Genomic DNA, 20,316 nt, shown 5'->3' with positions numbered 1-20,316 from the left:
TCAAGCCCGCGCACCTCCAGCCTCAAGCCCGTCCACGCTGGACCAACACGTGCCGGAAGCGCCGCGTGCGCGCCGCCATGTTGACCGGCGCGGGGCATCACGGGTAACGCGCAATGTTGTTGTCGTCGGGCAGCAGGCTGGAGGACGAACTCGGAACTAAAAAAAAACTCCGCGGCTCCGGAACTAAAACGCCGACGGATTTCCGAGTTCCTCCCGGAGGTTGCGTGCGGGACCGCGTGGGAGTTGGCCATGTTGGGTGGGGTGGTGATGGGGGGGGTGATGGGGGGGGGTGATGGGGTGGTGATGGGGGGGTGATGGGGGGGTGATGCGGGATGGGGGGCGTTGTCTCTCCCAATTGGTTGCCGCGGCTTGCGCTGTGACGTCAGGCGGCGTTTCCGTGGCAACGGCTTCTCCCGTACCAAGATGGCCACGGAGGCGAGAGGAGACGCGAAGGCGGCGCAGCGGTGGGAAATCCTGCGGCAGGTAGAGACTGGCGGCTCATTGAGCCAGACTATGGCAGAGCCGGGGAGAGACTCGTGGCTCATTGAGCCAGACTATGGTAGAGCCGGGTAGAGACTCGTGGCTCATTGAGCCAGACTATGGCAGAGCCGGGGAGAGACTGGCGGCTCATTGAGCCAGACTATGGCAGAGCCGGGGAGAGACTCGCGGCTCATTGAGCCAGACTATGGCAGAGCCGGGTAGAGACTGGCGGCTCATTGAGCCAGACTATGGCAGAGCCGGGGAGAGACTCGCGGCTCATTGAGCCAGACTATGGCAGAGCCGGGTAGAGACTGGCGGCTCATTGAGCCAAACTATGGCAGAGCCGGGGAGAGACTGGCGGCTCATTGAGCCAGACTATGGCAGAGCCGGGGAGAGTCTCGTGGCTCATTGAGCCAGACTATGGCAGAGCCGGGTAGAGACTGGCGACTCATTGAGCCAGACTATGACAGAGCCGGGTAGAGACTGGCGGCTCATTGAGCCAGACTATGGCAGAGCCGGGGAGAGACTGGCGGCTCATTGAGCCAGACTATGGCAGAGCTAGGGAGAGACTTGTGGCTCATTGAGCCAGACTATGGCAGAGCCGGGGAGAGACTCGTGGCTCATTGAGCCAGACTATGGCAGAGCCGGGGAGAGACTCGTGGCTCATTGAGCCAGACTATGGCAGAGCCGGGGAGAGACTCGCGACTCATTGAGCCAGACTATGGCAGAGCCGGGTAGAGACTCGTGGCTCATTGAGCCAGACTGTGCCAGAGCCGGGTAGAGACTGGCGGCTCATTGAGCCAGACTATGGCAGAGCCGAGGAGAGACTCGCGACTCATTGAGCCGGGTGAAGACTCAGACTGACAGCCACTCTCACTAACCACGGCTGTCTACAGAGCAGCAACAGGAGGATGAGGAGGTGAATGTATGTATGCTGATTTTCTTTCGCACAATACGTAGCTAACCGCGCTAATTGTAGGTGCGGGGAAAGGACACCAAACGAAACACATTAAAAAAATTATTCTAAAGAAATTAGTTTTCAATCGAGATGACTTAAAAGTGCAAAGCTTTAGCGACTTCCTAATATCGGAAGGAAGAGCGTTCCAGACGGCCGCAGAAGCGCATCTGAAAGCGCGCGATGCTGTGACCATCTTCTGTTCGATGGCTCGGCAAAAGCGAGAATGAGCGGAGTTGGCGCGATGATGGTTTCTGTTCGTTGACGAGATCAGCAAAGGTTGTTGTGGTTCATTTGTGGCAAGCAACTTTCCGTGTGATAGGTACCAGCAACCACAGGCCCAGCAGTCTGCTGCCTGGTCATATCCTCTGAAATTGTATCGTCATTTTACGAGAGGGTTGAAAACTCACATTTTGTTTTACTTTTCACAATCATCATCGGTATACTTTAAGCGTACAACAATTATGCCATGGAAGCATGCTGGTTGTTGATACACTGGAGTGTTGGGCAATGTAGTTGGTTGTCACGTGACATTCTCACGTCACGTGTGCTCCTACCTATGTCAGAGTGAGCCATTGGTGCTCATCTCCTGTTCACTGCCCTGCAGAGCGAGTGGTGGAAATTCCACGCTCCTATGGCAGGTGATAGTATATCCATAGGACCACCACTGGTTGACTTCCCCACAAAGCGGGAATGATTTTATACACCCCGGAGGGATGATGAGCTTGGTCAACTGCCCCCTAACCGGGATTTGACCTCGCAACCATCCGATTGCTCGCTGTACCGTTGAACCAACTGGCTGATTCTTGTTTCAAAATAGACTCCGACATTTATTAGAATGTTGTGAAATAAATGCAGTGTCAACTGTTTAGGACTTGTGCGTGGTGCCACGTCAAGCAGTGAATGAACAATGAGATATTATCAAGTCAGGAGTATTTGTTTCACCAGGTAAGAACTGAAGAGACCGGGGTAGTTTCATTTACAACATTCCCCTGGGTCACCAAAACGACAATTTGCAATTAAATAATATTAGAATAATAAACTATTTTTTTTTTATAAAGCGCCTATTCAAATTGGTAATCTGCAGCAGTGTGAATATAAATCGGAGCAAAGACGAGTTACGCTACGGGAGCGATAAAACAAAAGCACGCACAAACATGAAACGTCATCATCATCATCAGCAGCAGTCAATCCCCTGCCTATCGGGGTCCGCAGTCCTAGAGGGACCCCCACGCAGAACTCAGTTACTGACCGCGACTTGACGGGGTGGCGGGATGTGGTCCGCGATGGTCTCTCCCTCCCCTCCACAGGCGTTGCGCTCTGGCTGCGTGGAGCCGGTGGCTGGCTCCTCCGCCTCCGTGCGTCGCTTCGCTTCGTTTGGGCTCTTCACGGTGGAGCGGCACGGGGAGGACGAGGAGGCCCCCGGTGGAGCCGAGTGGCTCCGCTTCTCCTGCTCACAGATGCTGCCGCACCATGCGCTCATCCGGTGAGGGGAAGCTGCCACTCCCGCACATGCTACACGCCAGATCCGCCGAGTAGGCTGTAACTGACTGTCGGGGCAAGTGCTGTTTGCGAGCACCTGTGAGGGCCGGCACGGCGCACGAGGGGGTCGGTGGCCAGCACCACGCGTGGCTGGCTTTGTCTGCCGAGTGGCGATGTTTAAACATCACAGTAGATACTCATTTGAAGCCGAATAGACCTTGGGCAGGCCTGGGCCTAGTTCGTATCGGAAATGGAACTAGGATGTGCCGAGTTCCTAGCGCTCACGCTAACCGCTGGACTACCGCATTGGATACTACAACAACAACTAGGTGCACTTTGAGGGAACGTGAAGGGTCGAAGGCCCGTTGACAGGAGGTCACGGGACAGACCCAGGTGCAATGGATTAACTGACTGAGATGACTGGCAGATGCATCACTTGTGCTCCTTACTGTGGCAACTTGCTGCGTTTTAGCCACCCGGTGCTCTGCTCATTGTTGTGAGTATCGCTCCTCTGCTCTCCACTGTCGGTGGAGGGCGACTGCCTCCAAATTCCCAATAGCTTCCTTTACGAGCTTTCCTCCACAGAGGTCGATCTTGACACTGCTGGTACGAGTCATCTACAAGTCCAATCAACTCCACATCTTTGTGTACCACATCAGTCCTTCTATTAGCCCATGCCGTGCCCGCTTAGCCCCGTCTATCCAGCCTAGCAGAAGCTGCTTGGGCAAGTGCTGGCTGGGCATGTGAGCCACATGACCCAGCCAACACAGCCTCACTTGCCGGAGGAGCTCACTGATGGGACTGTGTTCAGACCTTTTACGGATCTGTGTGCTCCTCACACAATCCTTTCTGGTTCCAACACAACAACAAAAACAACGGCCGCCATTCGCCACTAAGTGGCAGTGACATCACTATGGCGCTGATGCCAGACTAAAGTTTCGAAGGCTCGTTGCTGACAGGGGGTCACAGGACAGACCCAAGTGCCGTGGGTTGACTAACAGATGACTGGCAGATGCACCACCTGTGTTCCCCACTGGAGCAAATTGCTGCGTTTTAGCCATCCGAAGCACAAGATTCACTCACAAACCCACACATGTTATTATGAACACACATGATGAATCCACTCGCACACAACACTCATGCATATACACATCCCAGACTCACAAATCCACGCACTCACGCACCTAGCTACACGCACGTCCACAAGCAATTGTGAACCTACACACCCTTGCACAGAGTAGCCTCAGGAACATTTTTACTTTTCAATTTAGTTTATTTTCATTTGTGGTGTATATCGTCTACGCTTAATTGTTACTGAAAATTGTGTTTTAGCTGTAATCACTTTCTCACTGAGTAATTATCTCACTACCCCTTTGTTCTGGTGATTGGATGTGCTGCATGGGAGGCGCAGTATAAATGATAACATTCACACATCAACACAACTCCACTCACCCGTGCTCACACACCCATGCATCCACATACTTGCACACATCTTCCCACGCACACACCCTACCACACACAACCGACTGACACACGCACTCACAAACCCATGCACCCACACAGTCGCACGAAAGCACCTACACGCACACACTCCCACGCACAACCCACAAAGACAAAGATCTCCAGTATAGCCCGAACAGACCATTGGGGCAAGTGCTGTTAGCGAGCAACTATGAAGGCCGGCATGGCACACGAGGGGGTGGGTGGCCAGCACCATGGCCAGCCGCCTTTGTCTTCCTGGTGCTGATGTTTACACACCGCACTAGGTACTCATTTGAGGCCGACCTAGGGGAGACCCAGGACCGGTACAGATAATCGTCACTCTTTTCGGTCATGAGTAGGAATTGAACTCGGGTCGCTGGGTTCGTAGTGCAGCGCGCTGACGGCTACACTACCACTCACCGACACACGCCCACATACCCACTCGCATACGAACCACACGCACCCAGAACTAACCTCGCAAGTGTCCCAAATCTCAGTTTCCTTGTTGTACCTTTTACTCTTTGTGAATTTGTCACGGAGGCATTCGCAGGCTTAGGGCCCGAATTATCTCCGTGAGCCCCCTTGGCTACAGAGCCAATTCCTCCTCCTCGCAGCTCATCATCGCCGGCGGCTCATCTTCATAACAACGTCGCGGGCGACAGTCAAATTGCCCTCGCGTTACTCGGCAGCCTAAGAGCCCCATTAAGTGCCGATGTGTACACTGGCAAGGTTGTTACTCGGGAAGGTAATTGGAATAATGAGGTGGAACATTAGCGCCGCCGCTTGATTTGTGTGTTCGCAGACAGTCGGTGGGCGCCGTCAATCTCAAAGACGTCCTCAGCAGCTTCGACAACACGGGCAACGTGTGTGAGTACGCGCTCGCGACGCGGCACGACGCATCCCAGGCTCACAAATCCACGCACCCACGCACCTCTCTGCACGCACGTGCACAAGCAATTATGAGCCTACACACACTCGCAGATGGTCGGTGGGCACCGTCAATTCACATGCCGCACATCCCAGACACAAACGCATGGTGCGGCGTGCGTTTGTGAATGTCTAGGATGTGTGGTGTGTGAATGTCTAGGATGTGTGGTGTGTGAATGTCTAGGATGTGTGGTGTGTGAATGTCTAGGATGTGCTGCCTGTGAATGTCTAGGATGCGCTGCGTGTGAATGTCTAGGATGTGCTGCGTGTGAATGTCTAGGATGTGCTGCCTGTGAATGTCTAGGATGTGCTGCGTGTGAATGTCTAGGATGTGTGGTGTGTGAATGTCTAGGATGTGCTGCCTGTGAATGTCTAGGATGTGCTGCGTTTTAATGTCTAGGATGTGCTGCGTGTGAATGTCTAGGATGTGTGGTGTGTGAATGTCTAGGATGTGTGGTGTGTGAATGTCTAGGATGTGTGGTGTGTGAATGTCTAGGATGTGCTGCGTGTGAATGTCTAGGATGTGTGGTGTGTGAATGTCTAGGATGTGCTGCGTGTGAATGTCTAGGATGTGTGGTGTGTGAATGTCTAGGATGTGCTGCACGTGAATGTCTAGGATGTGCTGCCTGTGAATGTCTAGGATGTGTGGTGTGTGAATGTCTAGGATGTGCTGCGTTTTAATGTTTAGGATGTGTGGTGTGTGAATGTCTAGGATGTGCTGCGTGTGAATGTCTAGGATGTGCTGTGTGTGAATGTCTAGGATGTGCTGCGTGTGAATGTCTAGGATGTGCTGCGTTTTAATGTCTAGGATGTGTGGTGTGTGAATGTCTAGGATGTGTGGTGTGTGAATGTCTAGGATGTGTGGTGTGTGAATGTCTAGGATGTGTGGTGTGTGAATGTCTAGGATGTGCTGCGTGTGAATGTCTAGGATGTGCTGCGTGTGAATGTCTAGGATGTGTGGTGTGTGAATGTCTAGGATGTGTGGTGTGTGAATGTCTAGGATGTGTGGTGTGTGAATGTCTAGGATGTGCTGCGTCTGAATGTCTAGGATGTGCTGCGTGTTAATGTCTAGGATGTGCTGCGTTTTAATGTCTAGGATGTGCTGCGTGTGAATGTCTAGGATGTGTGGTGTGTGAATGTCTAGGATGTGTGGTGTGTGAATGTCTAAGATTTGTGGTGTGTGAATGTCTAGGATGTGCTGCGTGTGAATGTCTAGGATGTGTGGTGTGCGAATGTCTAGGATGTGCTGCGTGTGAATGTCTAGGATGTGTGGTGTGTGAATGTCTAGGATGTGCTGCACGTGAATGTCTAGGATGTGCTGCCTGTGAATGTCTAGGATGTGTGGTGTGTGAATGTCTAGGATGTGTGGTGTGTGAATGTCTAGGATGTGTGGTGTGTGAATGTCTAGGATGTGCTGCGTGTGAATGTCTAGGATGCGCTGCGCGTGAATGTCTAGGATGTGTGGTGTGTGAATGTCTAGGATGTGTGGTGTGTGAATGTCTAGGATGTGTGGTGTGTGAATGTCTAGGATGTGTGGTGTGTGAATGTCTAGGATGTGTGGTGTGTGAATGTCTAGGATGTGTGGTGTGTGAATGTCTAGGATGTGCTGCCTGTGAATGTCTAGGATGTGCTGCGTGTGAATGTCTAGGATGTGCTGCGTGTGAATGCAGCCTCGTCTCAAGACGCCGTGCAACGTGTTTATTTCCTACTTCGAGGCAGTCGTCGGTCATAGGCAGAGATAAAAAGGTCAAAAGGATGGTCTTGAAATCTGCACTTGAACAGTGGCAAGGAGTCAACAGCGCAGATGGCTGGGGTGAAGGGAGCTGCAGAGGGGAATGAGCGACACCCCCACCGGGGAAGGTTGACCGGAGGCTGACGCGGCTTCCGATGGGAAGTTCGCAAGTTCATCTAACCGTCGGGAGTCCTCCTCGTGCAAAGTGGCGCTGTTTCCGTGCAATGCGGTGCCCTGCGATGGCTCACCACCGTCGTCCCAAGTGTGGGATTTTCCGCCGCTGGCCCGGGGCTGCAGGGGAGCGCCGCACGCCCATTGGGGCGGCAAAGCGTCTCGGACCTTTTGTACCGGCGGCTTAATTCTGCCGACACCAGCGTCGCTCATGTGATGCGCCACTTTGCATTAGACGGGTTCCGGAGACGTTTTAATTAAATAGTCTTCCGTCGGATTGTGAAACGATGCCCCTCCAGGCATCGTGTCTGGAGCCCCTGCTTCCTGCAGCGCGCTCGGCCACGGTCCCCGGCGCGAGGAGTCGAAATGGGGGCACCCCCCCCCCCCCCCCCCCCGTGCGGCCTGCCCCTCCCGCCCACCTCTTCGTACCCTGCAGAACCTGGTGCAGTTGCGCAGCCTGCACACACTGTCGCCCGTGTGACTGCAGGAACGTTTTCCAAGTGGGGCGCCTGCGACAACCAGATACGCAGCGGCACTGCGGCCTCGTGCCAATCTCCCCGCGCTCCCTTCGGAGCGCGCCGCGTCACGATCCACGCACGGGCCCAACCGGGATCCGCACGCCCACCTCAGAGTATTAATTGTACTGGACGAATCCCTATGAGCTGTGAAGCTCTTTTTAGGCACAGGCTTCTCCTGGTTTGCGTCCCGCTCGCCCACCGGCGGCGACTCCGTTCGGTCTTCCACTGCGCGGGATCCGAGCGGGTGGGCGGGGCAACGACCTTGTCCACCCATTACTCTAATCACCCCTGCTGTCACTCACGGCAGGGGGTGCCCTGTGGCGGCGTGTGGCTGCTGCCGCTTCAGCACCGCCGGCTCCCGGACCGCGGCCTCATCGGCGGCGGGGGGGCGGGGGGGGCGGGGTGGGGGCACGCCGCTCGGTGCCGCCCGGCGCCGGCCTGGCTTTGACCGCCGCCCCGTAACCCCCGCGGGGGGCTCTGTGTCCTCATTGTCGTGAGCGTACAAAGGACGGCCGTGGGGGTCCGGGTTGTTTGTCCCGCGTCGGCAATTAAATGGTTTACGTGGTTACGTGAAGGGATACATTCCCGTTTGAGCGGCCGCTGACTTCGTGTGATGTTCCAGCCTCTGAGCAGAGATTTCGGTGACTGAGAAGTTATTTTATATCGACGATTATTTTACTAGTTTTTATATGGAAGGTGTTTTGTTACATTTTTTTTTTATCGTTGAAGCAAAAATTCTCCACCCTTGTCCTGATTGTGCTATCAGTGTCCAGTCCTGATGTCACAGACACATTTGGATCTCTCACATGGCAGAGGACAGGTCCGCTGAAGTAGATGTCGCAGCACTACTTCTGAGATCCCTTCATGTGACCTGTGATTCGCAAAGTAGGGGAGGCAGCACTTTCCCAATCGCTCTGCCACTCAGAGTCGTCTTCATCACGTGACAGTCAGCATTTTTTTTTATTCTTGGAGCTGGAATTCAGCCAAATTTTGTGCCAAACCGAATTTCACTTGTGCAGTCATCGATGAATGAGCTGAGACCATCGGCTCACTACATTGGAGAACCCAGCTGAATCGCAACCGAATGCCAACCGCGGATCTCAGCAGTGCAAGCTGATCGCTCTCACCTCTGAGCCCACCCGACCATCTCTCCTTCAAGGGTTTTTCTTGTGGAGTTTTTTCAAACACCCAACGCTTCGGGTTTTGAGACGCGCGGAAAATTGGAGACCCGTTTTCCCCATGGCGCTTTACGCGAGCACCCGGGTTTGCATCTGCACAAACACAGGAAGAGGCCGCTGGATGAAGTTGTTTTGTGTTTGAATCACCACTTCCGGGCAGCGGCGGGTATGCACGTGGCCGGTAAGCTAGCACTGTGGAGGCATCAGGGGTTGGTGGATCACACAAAGACGTGAAACTCCCCTCCTGTGGGCGTCGAGGAGTTGCCCACGCCCTGGCTAGCCAGGAGATGGCGCTACAGCAAGTCGACTAATCGCCGGCGGTGTCCATCTGTAAGGCGATGGAGCATTGCCGCCTCTAACAAGGCGTCTGTTTTCTCCGGGTCCTCTGGTTTCCTCCTCCCTCTTGTCGTGTCATTCATTTATTTATATCACCTTTATTTAACCAGGTAAAAAAAAAAACCTTGAGGTTAAAAACCTCTTTTGCGAGGGGCACCTGGCAGGATGGCAGCAAAATGAAATCGCCACACACACAACACGAAATAAGAGTACAGTACAACACATTACAAAAATTGCAGTGGTCAATGACATCTTTTTCTATCAGAGCTTTGGATTCAGACAGTGATACCCCCTTCTCCAGCTTGACAATCGTTTGTAATTCATTCCAGGACGAAGGAGCATGATAGGAGAATGATTGTTTCCCCAGTTGAGTGCTTGCCCTAGGTACTGTTAAAGAGAGAACTGACTGAGAACGAAGGCTGTAGGCTTGTGACCTTTTGTTAGCTGTGAGCAAAGATATGCAGGGAGCGGGCCAAGTACAGCCGAACGCATCCTAAAACAAACCAAAAAACCCAATGAAGGTACCCTCTAGACAAAGAGTCGTACGACAAAGAGTCGTACGACAAAGAGTCGTACGACTCAGCGTGGCTCTCCTCCTGGATGAATAAGCAAATGTCCACGTGGGGGGGGGGGGGGGGTGCCCTGCCACCCGCAGCGTGAGCTACCCCACCCCCGCCGTGCCCTCACCGTCCACCGCTGTCTCGGCCAGCGTTGCCCCCCTCACCGGGTTCCGCTCAAAAGTATCGGAGGAATGTAGCGGCGTCGGCAAAGTGGGGCGAGGAGCGCGCAGGGTGCTGACAATGTGGGGGGGGGGCCCCCCTCAGATGAGCTAATGAAGCTGCGGGCGGCACAACACCCCCCCCCCCCCCGTCATGCCTCCGCTAACGCCTCGCGCCCGCTCATTACCTCCTCGCTAATGTTAACTCTCGGACACTCGCCCGAGGGGACCCTTTTAGTCTCCAGGCAACGGCGCCGGCCCACGACCCGCCTGTCGCCGCTAATTTGAACCTTTCTCGCCGCGTCTGGGCGCGTGTGGAGGGGGGCGGGCGCTGGCGCTGGCGCTGGCGCGCTCGGAGCGCCCGGTGGGAAGCGCCACGGTCGCTCTCCGCAAACACTCCAGGGCCGCTGCGGATCCGAAGAACACTTTTAAATTGGCGGGTGTAACACAATTTGTATCTTAAGTAAGGCCGTAAAGCCGCACGAGGATTTGTTCGGCATCTCGGTGTAAAACCCCCTCGTCGGTGATTGAGATGAAATTAGAGCCGTCGTGACACGGACGCGGGATATTGCATTTGATTAGACCCTTCAGGCCTGCAGGCGTGACGTATAATTAAGCTTTCAAGATCACGGAAGATCCCGTGTCGTCTCCCCGCGCTGTGTGCGCGCGATCTGAAGCACTGCCGAGCCGCAGCCCCGACGCTCGCTCTGCGCCAACGCCGCCCCCCCGCCCCCCCCCAACCCCCCCCACTTCACTTTTCCCACCAAGTCGCCTTTGACGTCAGGGAAAAGTTCTTCTCAAAAGGGGGCGCGCACAACAGTCGCGTTCCTCTCGTCGTACGCCTGCTTAAAACCAACGGAAAAACGGAATTTTTGGCGACTTTCGCGTTGGAAGGCTTTTTGATTTCGACTCGGAAGTCCACGGAGCTTGCCCAGAGGCCGGCGGGAGCCCTGCGCCCCGTGAACGTGCCACGCTCGCGGCTGACGCGCCAGTCCTGCAGCGGGTCGATTCCCGTAACCCTGCGGCTCTTGAGAGGCGGCCACTGAAGGCGCCACGGGGCCAGAGCCGCGGTGTTCCCTCTCTCCCTCTCTCTCTCTCCGCCGATGACCCTCGCCGACCTCCGCGTAGCTTTTCGCGGTCTTCCCGCGTGTCCTCGGGTCGTTCCGCCGTGCATTGTTCGACACGGCGCCCGACGTTTCGCTCTGCGCGCCGGAACCTTCTTCGGGAGCCGAATTCAACGAGAAGCTTGCCGGCGCGTGGAGCTAAAACGTCGGACGCCGCATCTAAGCGCGCGCAGAGTGGCACTCGGCCCCCCCCCCCCCCCCCCTCTCTATCCGCAAGCTTCGTTCTGGCAGCGTTGCGCTTTCTCTCCGGATCGTGGAGCCGCGCGGGTGTTCCCGTCGCTCGTGAAGCGGAGCGCCGCGGGGAGCTGCCGCTAATCCCCCGATGCCGCACGCTGTCTCTTCCGCCCCCGTGCCCAGCCGCCGCCTCCGGCCACCGCCGGCTGTGTGTGGGGAGTAAGGTGGGGGGGGGGGGGGCGGTGGGGGGCGATGCAGGGTCGGGGAGGGCAGGTCGGCCATGTCCTACAAACAACGACAGAGGGACGGGGGAGGGGCGGCGGGGGAGTCCAAATCCCCCGGCAACCCTGTTACCAGCAGCGCAAAGCTGGTGGACAAAGGCGGGCGCGGTGGAGTGTGAAGTGAGGGAGGCGGGGGAGAACAACTCAGTGGCGGAGTTTTTATTGAGAGCGGCCCGAGCGCGGTTCTCCTCGCCGCGACCCAGCGGAGCCTTTCTCTCGGCCGTGGCTCGCGCCTGCCTTGTTGAGCAGCAGCGTTTAAAGGGGCTTTTGCACCCCCCTCCCCCACCCCCCCCCCCTCGTAATGCCGCTAAGCCAGCCTGTGTAGATGTACTTAGCAGAATCAACTCTTTGTCGGATCGTTTAGTGCTTGGAAGGTGTGGAATGTTGCACACGCTCAAAAGGACAAAGTAGCCTGTACGATCATGCACGCGTGTGTGCGTGTGTGTGTGTGTATATGTGTGTGTGTGTATGGCCTTCATAGGTGCTCGCTAACGGCACTTGCCCCCTACAGTCTGTTAAGGCTATACGGGGGATCTTTGTACGCATGGCAATTGTACAACTTTCAAAAGTTTGACTTAAAATATTTTGTTCAGCAGCAGACACTTCTCTGTGAAACTTTCCCCTGCCACGACTGGATGAATGTACGCTTTCTAACCGGCGACTTTTCACGTCACGACGAATTCAATTACCGTGGCCCTGGTGGCGGGGGGGAGGGGGGGGTAGTTTGGTACCTCTCCGATCCTGACCTGCAAGGTAATTAATGGTGTGCGGCGGCGGCGGCGTAATGTCTGAGTTTGATGCCATTAGCTTGCGTGACACTTTGTACTTAGGGTAGTTGTGAATGTCACAGAGGAATGGAATGGAAGGCACCGAACGGAGACCCCCCCCCCCCCCCCTTTGCAAATTTGCATCTCACGCGTGCGTGACGGACAGTCAAGCCGCATGTCATTAGCGCCGTAAGGGCCGCTATTAAGAAGGTAGAGCCTTTCACTCCGCGGGTTTGTCGCACGAAGAGTACGGCCAATTAGAGGGCAGTCCTTCAACCCCCTCCACTGGCGGGGCGGCGCGGAGGAGCGGGGTGACCGCAGCCGGGCCTGGAGGTCAGGCTGTCTCGGCCAGCATTGTGTTTCCCACAGCCGCTCTCTCGCTCTCTCTCCACTATCATGGGGGGGGCGGGCGGGGGGCTGTGCACGTAAGGAAGGCGGCATTTGCGTGCGATGGTGCGAGCGAGCGTCTGCGTTTGTTTCCAGTTCGGGCAAGAAAGTCGTTTGCTGGATGGACGCAACAACATTGAAGGGCCTGCGTCGGTAATGATGTGCGGGCACAAATAAATAAAAGGCCGCTATCACCAGCGGCGCAGCCTCATAACGGAGGGATAACCACCGGGGATTGCAGTGGTTAGAGGTCTGCGCCATAAACCCATCGACCCGAGTTTGATTCTCAGCTATAGACAGTGGCCAGTGATATCTGATGCTGTCCAAGGTCCCCCCCGCCCCTTCCACAACCCACACCGACCAACGTGGTAAAGCATGGCTAAACAGTCCCCCGTGATAGATACAGCATCATCCAGCAGTGGGTGGACAAAGCGCTGTAAACGTGCACTTGAGTAAATACGGAACATCGTCAGTGATGGTATTACCCACTGCCCACCAAGGAACACGGGCATGAGCTTCATGCAATTGCTGCACCACACTGAATGGGCCTTGTTGTAGTCAGGGAGAGCCCTTACCTTGAGCACCAGACAGCCCAGTGGCATGTGCATAAGGGGCTCTTGTGATGAGAAAGTTGAAATGGTTCCAGAATTTCGACAGCTGAAATACAAATCGGGATGGAGCGTTGGTGCAGTGGTTAGCACATTACACTATGAACCCGCCGACCTGAATGCAAATTTCCAGCCACGGCTATCATAGTTGGCGAATGATGTCTGAACTGGTCCTAGTCCCAGTGTGGTGAAGTATGGTTAAACCCCATAATCGACATGACGTGGGGAGGCCCTCATCCAGAAAGTGGATTTATAAAAGTGCTGTGCATATTCAAATCAGAATTTATTAATTTTTATCGGAATATAAATGGGTTTTGCATTCATACGGCTTTGCACACATTTGACGCATTACCAAATGTTCATGCCTGCATTGTTCTGCTGTTCGTGGCCTCTGTTCCGAGTTCTCTGTTCAACCGAACGCGTTCGTCCCCCTCGCCCCCTCCTATGTCCATCTATCCAGGTGTGTGGCCTGCAGAAGAGGTCATGGCATTCTACTGCATTAAACACAGGCACACGTTCAGGTAAGGAAGCGTGCGGGTTGTGCTTCTGAACCAGCGGTTCTTCACGTTTACTGCAGCCTTGGCACCTCTTTGGTTCTCAATTGTAAAGAAAAAAAAAGTAGAATGTTCATAAATACATCGGTTTCATGAAAACATAGTAAGTTGTGCTTGCGTCCCCGTGCTTAAATTGTGTTTCGATGATTTACCTTCGAAAAGAAAATCTGGCCATGTCTCGTACCCCCTGGAGGTCCAGCATGCACCTCCAGGGGTTGCAGCGTGCACCCGAGGTTAAGAACCACTGTTCTGGTTAATAACCACAGTTCTGGTTAAGAACCACAGTTCTGGTTAAGAACCACTGTTCTGGTTAAGAACCACTGTTCTGGTTAAGAACCACTGTTCTGGTTAAGAACCACTGTTCTGGTTAAGAACCACTGTTCTGATTAAGAACCACTGTTCTGGTTAATAACCACTGATCTGGTTAAGAACCACTGTTCTGGTTAAGAACCACTGTTCTGGTTAATAACCACTGTTCTGGTTAAGAACCACTGTTCTGGTTAAGAACCACTATTCTGGTTAAGAACCACTGTTCTGGTTAAGAACCACTATTCTGGTTAAGAACCACTGTTCTGGTTAAGAACCACAGTTCTGGTTAAGAAACACAGTTCTGGTTAAGAACCACTGATCTGGTTAAGAACCACTGTTCTGGTTAAGAACCACTGTTCTGGTTAAGAACCACTGTTCTGGTTAAGAACCACTGTTCTGGTTAAGAACCACTGATCTGATTAAGAACCAGAGTTCTGGTTAAGAACCACAGTTCTGGTTAAGAACCACTGATCTGGTTAAGAACCACAGTTCTGGTTAAGAACCACTGTTCTGGTTAAGATCCACTGTTCTGGTTAAGAACCACTATTCTGGTTAAGAACCACTGTTCTGGTTAAGAACCACTGATCTGATTAAGAACCACAGTTCTGGTTAAGAACCACTGTTCTGGTTAAGAACCACTGATCTGGTTGAGAACCAGAGTTCTGGTTAAGAACCACAGTTCTGGTTAATAACCATTGTTCTGGTTAAGAACCACTATTCTGGTTAAGAACCACTGTTCTGGTTAAGAACCACTGTTCTGGTTAAGAACCGCTATTCTGGTTAAGAACCACTATTCTGGTTAAGAACCACTATTCTGGTTAAGAACCACTGTTCTGGTTAAGAACCACTGATCTGATTAAGAACCAGAGTTCTGGTTAAGAACCACAGTTCTGGTTAAGAACCACAGTTCTTGTTAAGAACCACTGTTCTGGTTAAGATCCACTGTTCTGGTTAAAAACCACTGTTCTGGTTAAGATCCACTGTTCTGGTTAAGATAAGATCCACTGTTCTGGTTAAGATAAGAACCACTGTTCTGGTTAAGATAAGATCCACTGTTCTGGTTAAGAACCACTGTTCTGGTTAAGAACCACTGATCTGGTTAAGAACCAGAGTTCTGGTTAAGAACCACAGTTCTGGTTAAGAACCAGAGTTCTGGTTAAGAACCACTGTTCTGGTTAATAACCACAGTTCTGGTTAAGAACCACTGTTCTGGTTAAGAACCACTGTTCTGGTTAAGAACCACATTTCTGGTTAAGAACCACTGTTCTGGTTAAGAACCACAGTTCTGGTTAAGAACCACAGTTCTGGTTAAGAACCACTGTTCTGGTTAAGAACCACTGTGGAGCGTCTCGTCGAGAGCTCATTGTTTCCCTCCTGCGTCTCGTTAAACAGAGGGCTCTCGGTCTGCGAGCTGGGAGGAGGGATGACGTGCCTGGCCGGGCTCATGGTAAGAACCGATGTGGGAGCAATTTGAGCACATTTTCGAACATCTCCCTTGCGCGGCACAACAAAGGATGTTGTCGACTGGAGAGAGACTTCAATGTCAACGTCACTTATCACCGCTCGCAAAACGTAAATTGCTAAATGTAGCTTGCATTCACAAAGGGGATAACGACGCCCGGGTGCCTTGAATGCCGAGGCGTATTAAAGGAATCGCGCCTCCATTTATATAGATATTTTTAATGCCGAGATTTGACCCGTGTGCGTCATTGCATTGTTCGAAACGAGGGACGCGGGGTTCACGGGGGCGAAGGCCTCCGTGGGTAAGTGGCGTCGCGACACCACTCTCCCTCCTCCCTTTGGGAGTGCCGTGCGCGACCGCTCACGGACCCCGCTCGGCTCGAGAATCGTTTGTAAAAGCGCCACGGCGCGGGGCAGCGAAGACGGCCGTGATGGACAGCCAGTCGTCCGTAGGGGCGTCGGGGAAACGCGAGCGCTCCTCGCGGCAATTTTGCCGTCGCCAGGCGCGGAGGCCTTATTAAAACGAAGCGCTAATGTGCCCGCCGTCGTCATCGCCGTGGCAAGATACGCTTGTTGGAAATAACAGCGTCACGCCGAATCTGCGGAGTGAATAATGATATCATGGGGAGGGGGGGGGGGCCTTCAAACTGTGGCTACGTTTCTACCCCCTGCGCAGGTTGCCATCACATCGGAGGCTAAGGAGGTTTTATTAACGGATGGAAATGACAAGGCCGTCAAAAGTATCCTTTTATGAATGATTTCTGAGCGGAAGCGTGCGTCTGGGAGAATTGGTGTTTTTTTCCTTCGTCTTGTCATGCGTGGCTCGGCTAGAAATTGCAAATGATGATTTTGAGCACGATGGTAACATGGTTTATTGCGCGCATCGCAACCTCCAATTAGCATGGTTGGCTACGTACGGCGCGAAAGAAGTTCACACCCTACAATACATCCGTTGAACTGTCCTGCTGAATTGGAAGGAAAAGCCCTTAACGCTTTATTCAATGGATGTAAGCACGATTTTGGAAAGAAATACATCCTCTGGCTTAATTACTGCCGCAGATGTCACAAGCCGGTAAGTTGACAGTAATTACAGATACGCTTCTTGCCTAATTAAGGTTTTGGGAACGTTGCTCTGTCATCCGAAAGGTTTCATTTTGCAATAAAGGGGACTGATGAATCGTGACTAAAGCTGTTAGATGAACGTGATTTTTTTCTTCAATTAACAGTGCTAACTGTATTTTTTTCTGTTTAGAGTACTACGGTGGGATAACGAGGAGGACATTTTTCCACTTGAAGGAAAATTTGACATCTTGCTTTGTGCAGACTGGTGAGTCGGCACACACGCCGCACGGCACAGCTTTCCATGATCGCCAACCATCAGGTGCGCGAAGTGCACACGAGCTTCGTTTGCCTATTATACATCAGCCAAGATTGGCATTCGTTACAATGAGAGATGGTGGGGCGGGGAGGGGGTGTCGTGTGGACCGGAGTGGAGACGTGCACACGTGCGGTGTTTCTGCACACACGGCCACTGTGTGGCTATAATGTTGCCTGCCACGTGTGTGTGTGAGTTGGTGACTCGAGTCTTTTTGTCAGTGGAAAGTAGTACGACCAATACTATAGTGTCTCGTGCATATGTAGAACTTTTTTTTTCACCGTACGTACCCAAACCATGCTATGGGTGTCTCTGAGTTTCTGTGGGTCTCTATGGGTCTCTGCAGGTCTGGGTGTCTGTGGGTCTCTACGTACGTGTGTACGTTGAACTTCTTTCGCACCGCACGTAGCCAACTGCGCTAATCGGGAGTGCAGGGGGAAGGACAACAAACTAAACGCAAAAATCAGTCCTGAAGAAAAGTTTTCAATCGAGATTTCAAAGTGCACGGCTTCCTAACATCGGAAGGGAGATTGTTCCAGACGGCCGCAGAAGCGCATCTGAAAGCGCGCGATGCATTGACCGTCAATGTTCGATGGTTCACCATAAACCACTGCGAGGGTAACGGGAGTTTGCGTGATGGTTTCATGCTCCCTGACAAGATCAGCAGTGTGTAAGCATGTTGTAATGTATTTGGGTTGTTTTGGACGGCGGGGAGATGATGAGCAGTGTTTACACGTTCATGTGGGCGGCTGGTGGGTGAGCCGGAGGGGACGGCCCCCTCCGGCTCACCCACTGTGGGCGGTGGTGTTACTGTGCGGTCCACGGTTTAAGATTCATAGGCTGACATGGAGATTCATAGACTCGCATAGAGAGCCGTAGACTCACATAGAGACTAATGCATTTACATGGAGAGCCATCGACGTGTATAAAGACCTATAGAATCACAGAGAAACCCATAGACTTCCACAGACTCGTATAGACCCATGGGTAAATGATCGAAGCGGGCAGTAATATTTTGTATGTGGTCCATGGTTTTGAGATGGACAATCACGTGAAGATTCATCATTTGAATTCGTATAAAAACCCGCAGGCTTTTATAGAGACCCTCATACTCACACAGAGCCGCATATGCAGAGACTCGTATATGCATATAGACCCACAGGTGAATAATCAAAGTGGGGAGTGGCATTACAACACAATTAAATTTCGTGGTCCATGGTTTTAGATAGGTGACCGCAGTCACTCTCTGGCCCTTTCGTTATTGTCCATCGCTAGAGGAGGAGGAGATGGCGGCGTTTGTCGTGCGATGTTCTGATGCGGTTCATTAGAGGCCATTGTTTTCAGGGTTAATTGTGGGGGGCAGTGTACTGACGGACTGTGACCTTGCAGCCTGTTTGTGGATGAGCATCGGGCCTCCCTCGTGGACACGCTGCACAGGCTGCTGCGACCAGGGGTGAGTGCTACGTCGTCAAGTGCTCGGCGGCGCCCGTGGGCATTTTCGTGTGGTGGGACAGTGGAGTTCTTGTCTTCAGATGGTGATTTAAGGGTGCCGCGGTGGCGAGATGTTAACTGCCTTGCCTGGTATACAGGAGGTCGTGGATTCAATCCCGACCCTGACACCTGCTGGAAATTTGGAGTTTGCGTGTATTCCCCTGTGGGCACGTGGATTTTTCTCCGGGTCCTCCGGTTTTTCCCCTCCGCATTTAAAATCAAGACTGAGTTTATTCGAGTATTTGGCTGCTATAAATTTCCACGTGATAAGCCACTTCGTCGAGCTGTCATTTGTGGCCAGGTCGCTTCTGAAAAAAAAGCTATATAGCTTAGCGGGCCTTACCTGGTAAAATAAAAAAAAAAGTTTTACGTTAGAGTTTAGTTTGAATTTGCACACTGAGCTACAAAGGGTTGTGCGTGTCTCTGCCGGTCTTTGTTCAAGGGGACCGTGCTGGTGTTTGCTCCGCAAAGAGGAATCACGCTGGACAAGTTCTGCGTCCTCGCCGAGCGCTCGGGGTTTAAAATTGAGAAAACCGAAGCGTACGACCAGCAGGTTTGGGCGATCCATTCTGCGGTGAGAAGTGTTGACAGCTTCATTCCTCTGCTAATAATGAACACGGCTGCACCCTGCTGCATCTCAATGTGCTGACAATTACTGCGTTGAATTTCAGTGATTAGTGCTGATGAATTACCGTCCTCTTACTGATGTTTTTTTTTATTGTGCCAACTGTTGTCTGCATGTTTTTTTAGGTGAAGACGGAGGGAAAGAACGCATATGACGAGAACCTGCACTACCCGATCTTGCTAACGCTGACGCGCTGCCTTTAGGCTGTCGCTGGATTATTGCTCTGGCCTAACAAAGCGTTGCCTTAATTGACGACCCAGAAGCCTTTGTTTTTGTATTCTGCGAGGGTACTACTGGTGGCAGGTATTCTGGGTAGCCCTCCAGAACCAGTGGTGAGATGTAAACTACCTCGCCTGGTTTACAGGAGGTCGTAGGTTCAATCCCGAGCCTGACGCCTGTATATTTGGAGTTTGCATGTTCTCCCCGTGGTCGCGTGGATTTTTCTGAGTCCTCTGGTTTTTCCCTTCACATTTAGAAACTTGTGTTTAGAGTATTTGACTGCTATACATTTTCACGTGATAAGCCACTTTATTAGGCTATCATTTGTGGCCAGGTCGCTACTGAAAAAAAGCTATATAGCTCAGTGGGCCTTTTCTGGTAAAATAAAAAGTTTAGTTAAAAGCGTTAAAGTTAAAACTTGTAGTAATTTGCAATTTATGCAGGTTCATAGGCAGCTGTGTGAATGATCTTCACACAGGAGCCGTCGGTCGAATACCATCGCTGTACTTGTTAAGGTCACAGATTGTAATTGCACTAAACTGTGATGCATTTTATTATTTTATTGTTTCCCTTCAACGTGACTTTACCGAAAGAGCTAAGAATATGAAATGTGATGCACAGCTTTGACAGACTTTTTTTTATTAACAAGCTAATTGAGCTTTTCTTGCAGTCATGTAATTATAATTATTGAAGTTTTCTTTATACCTTAATCGGATTCGAACTGCCATTGTTTTGTCTACGTAAATCGAATTATCGCACGATACTTGAGAGACCTAGACTGTGTAGTGTTCCCCGATCCATCATAAGCTTTGAACTTGTTTAAATCATTTTACGGTATGCACTCTGTACATTAAACTTGATTTTATTCTTACTTAATCTGTCATTTATCAATACCTCGCAATACCAACTACTTCCTTGTGTTAAAAGTGTAGGGAACCCCAAGGAATACGTATTCACCTTCA

The 20,316-nt window shown here is 52.3% G+C and overlaps 1 protein-coding gene across 1 annotated transcript; it reads left to right on the top strand.

Annotated features, from left to right (window-relative positions):
• The first annotated feature begins 376 nt into the window (after nt 1-376).
• On the top strand, nt 377-20,225 carry CAMKMT (calmodulin-lysine N-methyltransferase). Its single transcript, XM_032963702.2, has 11 exons — nt 377-483; nt 2,746-2,921; nt 5,202-5,266; nt 13,781-13,841; nt 15,576-15,630; nt 16,321-16,384; nt 16,650-16,716; nt 16,897-16,971; nt 18,409-18,472; nt 18,953-19,084; nt 19,261-20,225. The coding sequence occupies exons 1-11, from the start codon at nt 424-426 to the stop codon at nt 19,336-19,338; spliced, it is 897 nt and encodes a 298-aa protein (XP_032819593.2). The 5' UTR covers nt 377-423; the 3' UTR covers nt 19,339-20,225.
• The last annotated feature ends 91 nt before the right edge of the window (nt 20,226-20,316 follow it).

The sequence above is a fragment of the Petromyzon marinus genome, chromosome 31, assembly GCF_048934315.1.
Source record: "Petromyzon marinus isolate PM22_M1 ecotype Great Lakes invasive population chromosome 31, UKy_Petmar_22M1.pri1.0, whole genome shotgun sequence".
Taxonomy (NCBI): Eukaryota; Metazoa; Chordata; class Hyperoartia; order Petromyzontiformes; family Petromyzontidae; genus Petromyzon; species Petromyzon marinus.
Note: the sequence above shows the minus strand (reverse complement) of the source record. Positions and strands in the feature narration are given on the sequence as shown.

Bases quoted from the DNA above. Each gene is read 5' to 3' on its own strand.
- CAMKMT (XM_032963702.2), top strand. From the start codon at position 424: ATGGCCACGGAGGCGAGAGGAGACGCGAAGGCGGCGCAGCGGTGGGAA. The intron at 5,267-13,780 runs GTGAGTACGCGC...CCATCTATCCAG, and splicing joins CGACAACACGGGCAACGTGT to GTGTGTGGCCTGCAGAAGAG. The intron at 16,385-16,649 runs GTATCCTTTTAT...TTTATTCAATGG, and splicing joins AAATGACAAGGCCGTCAAAA to ATGTAAGCACGATTTTGGAA.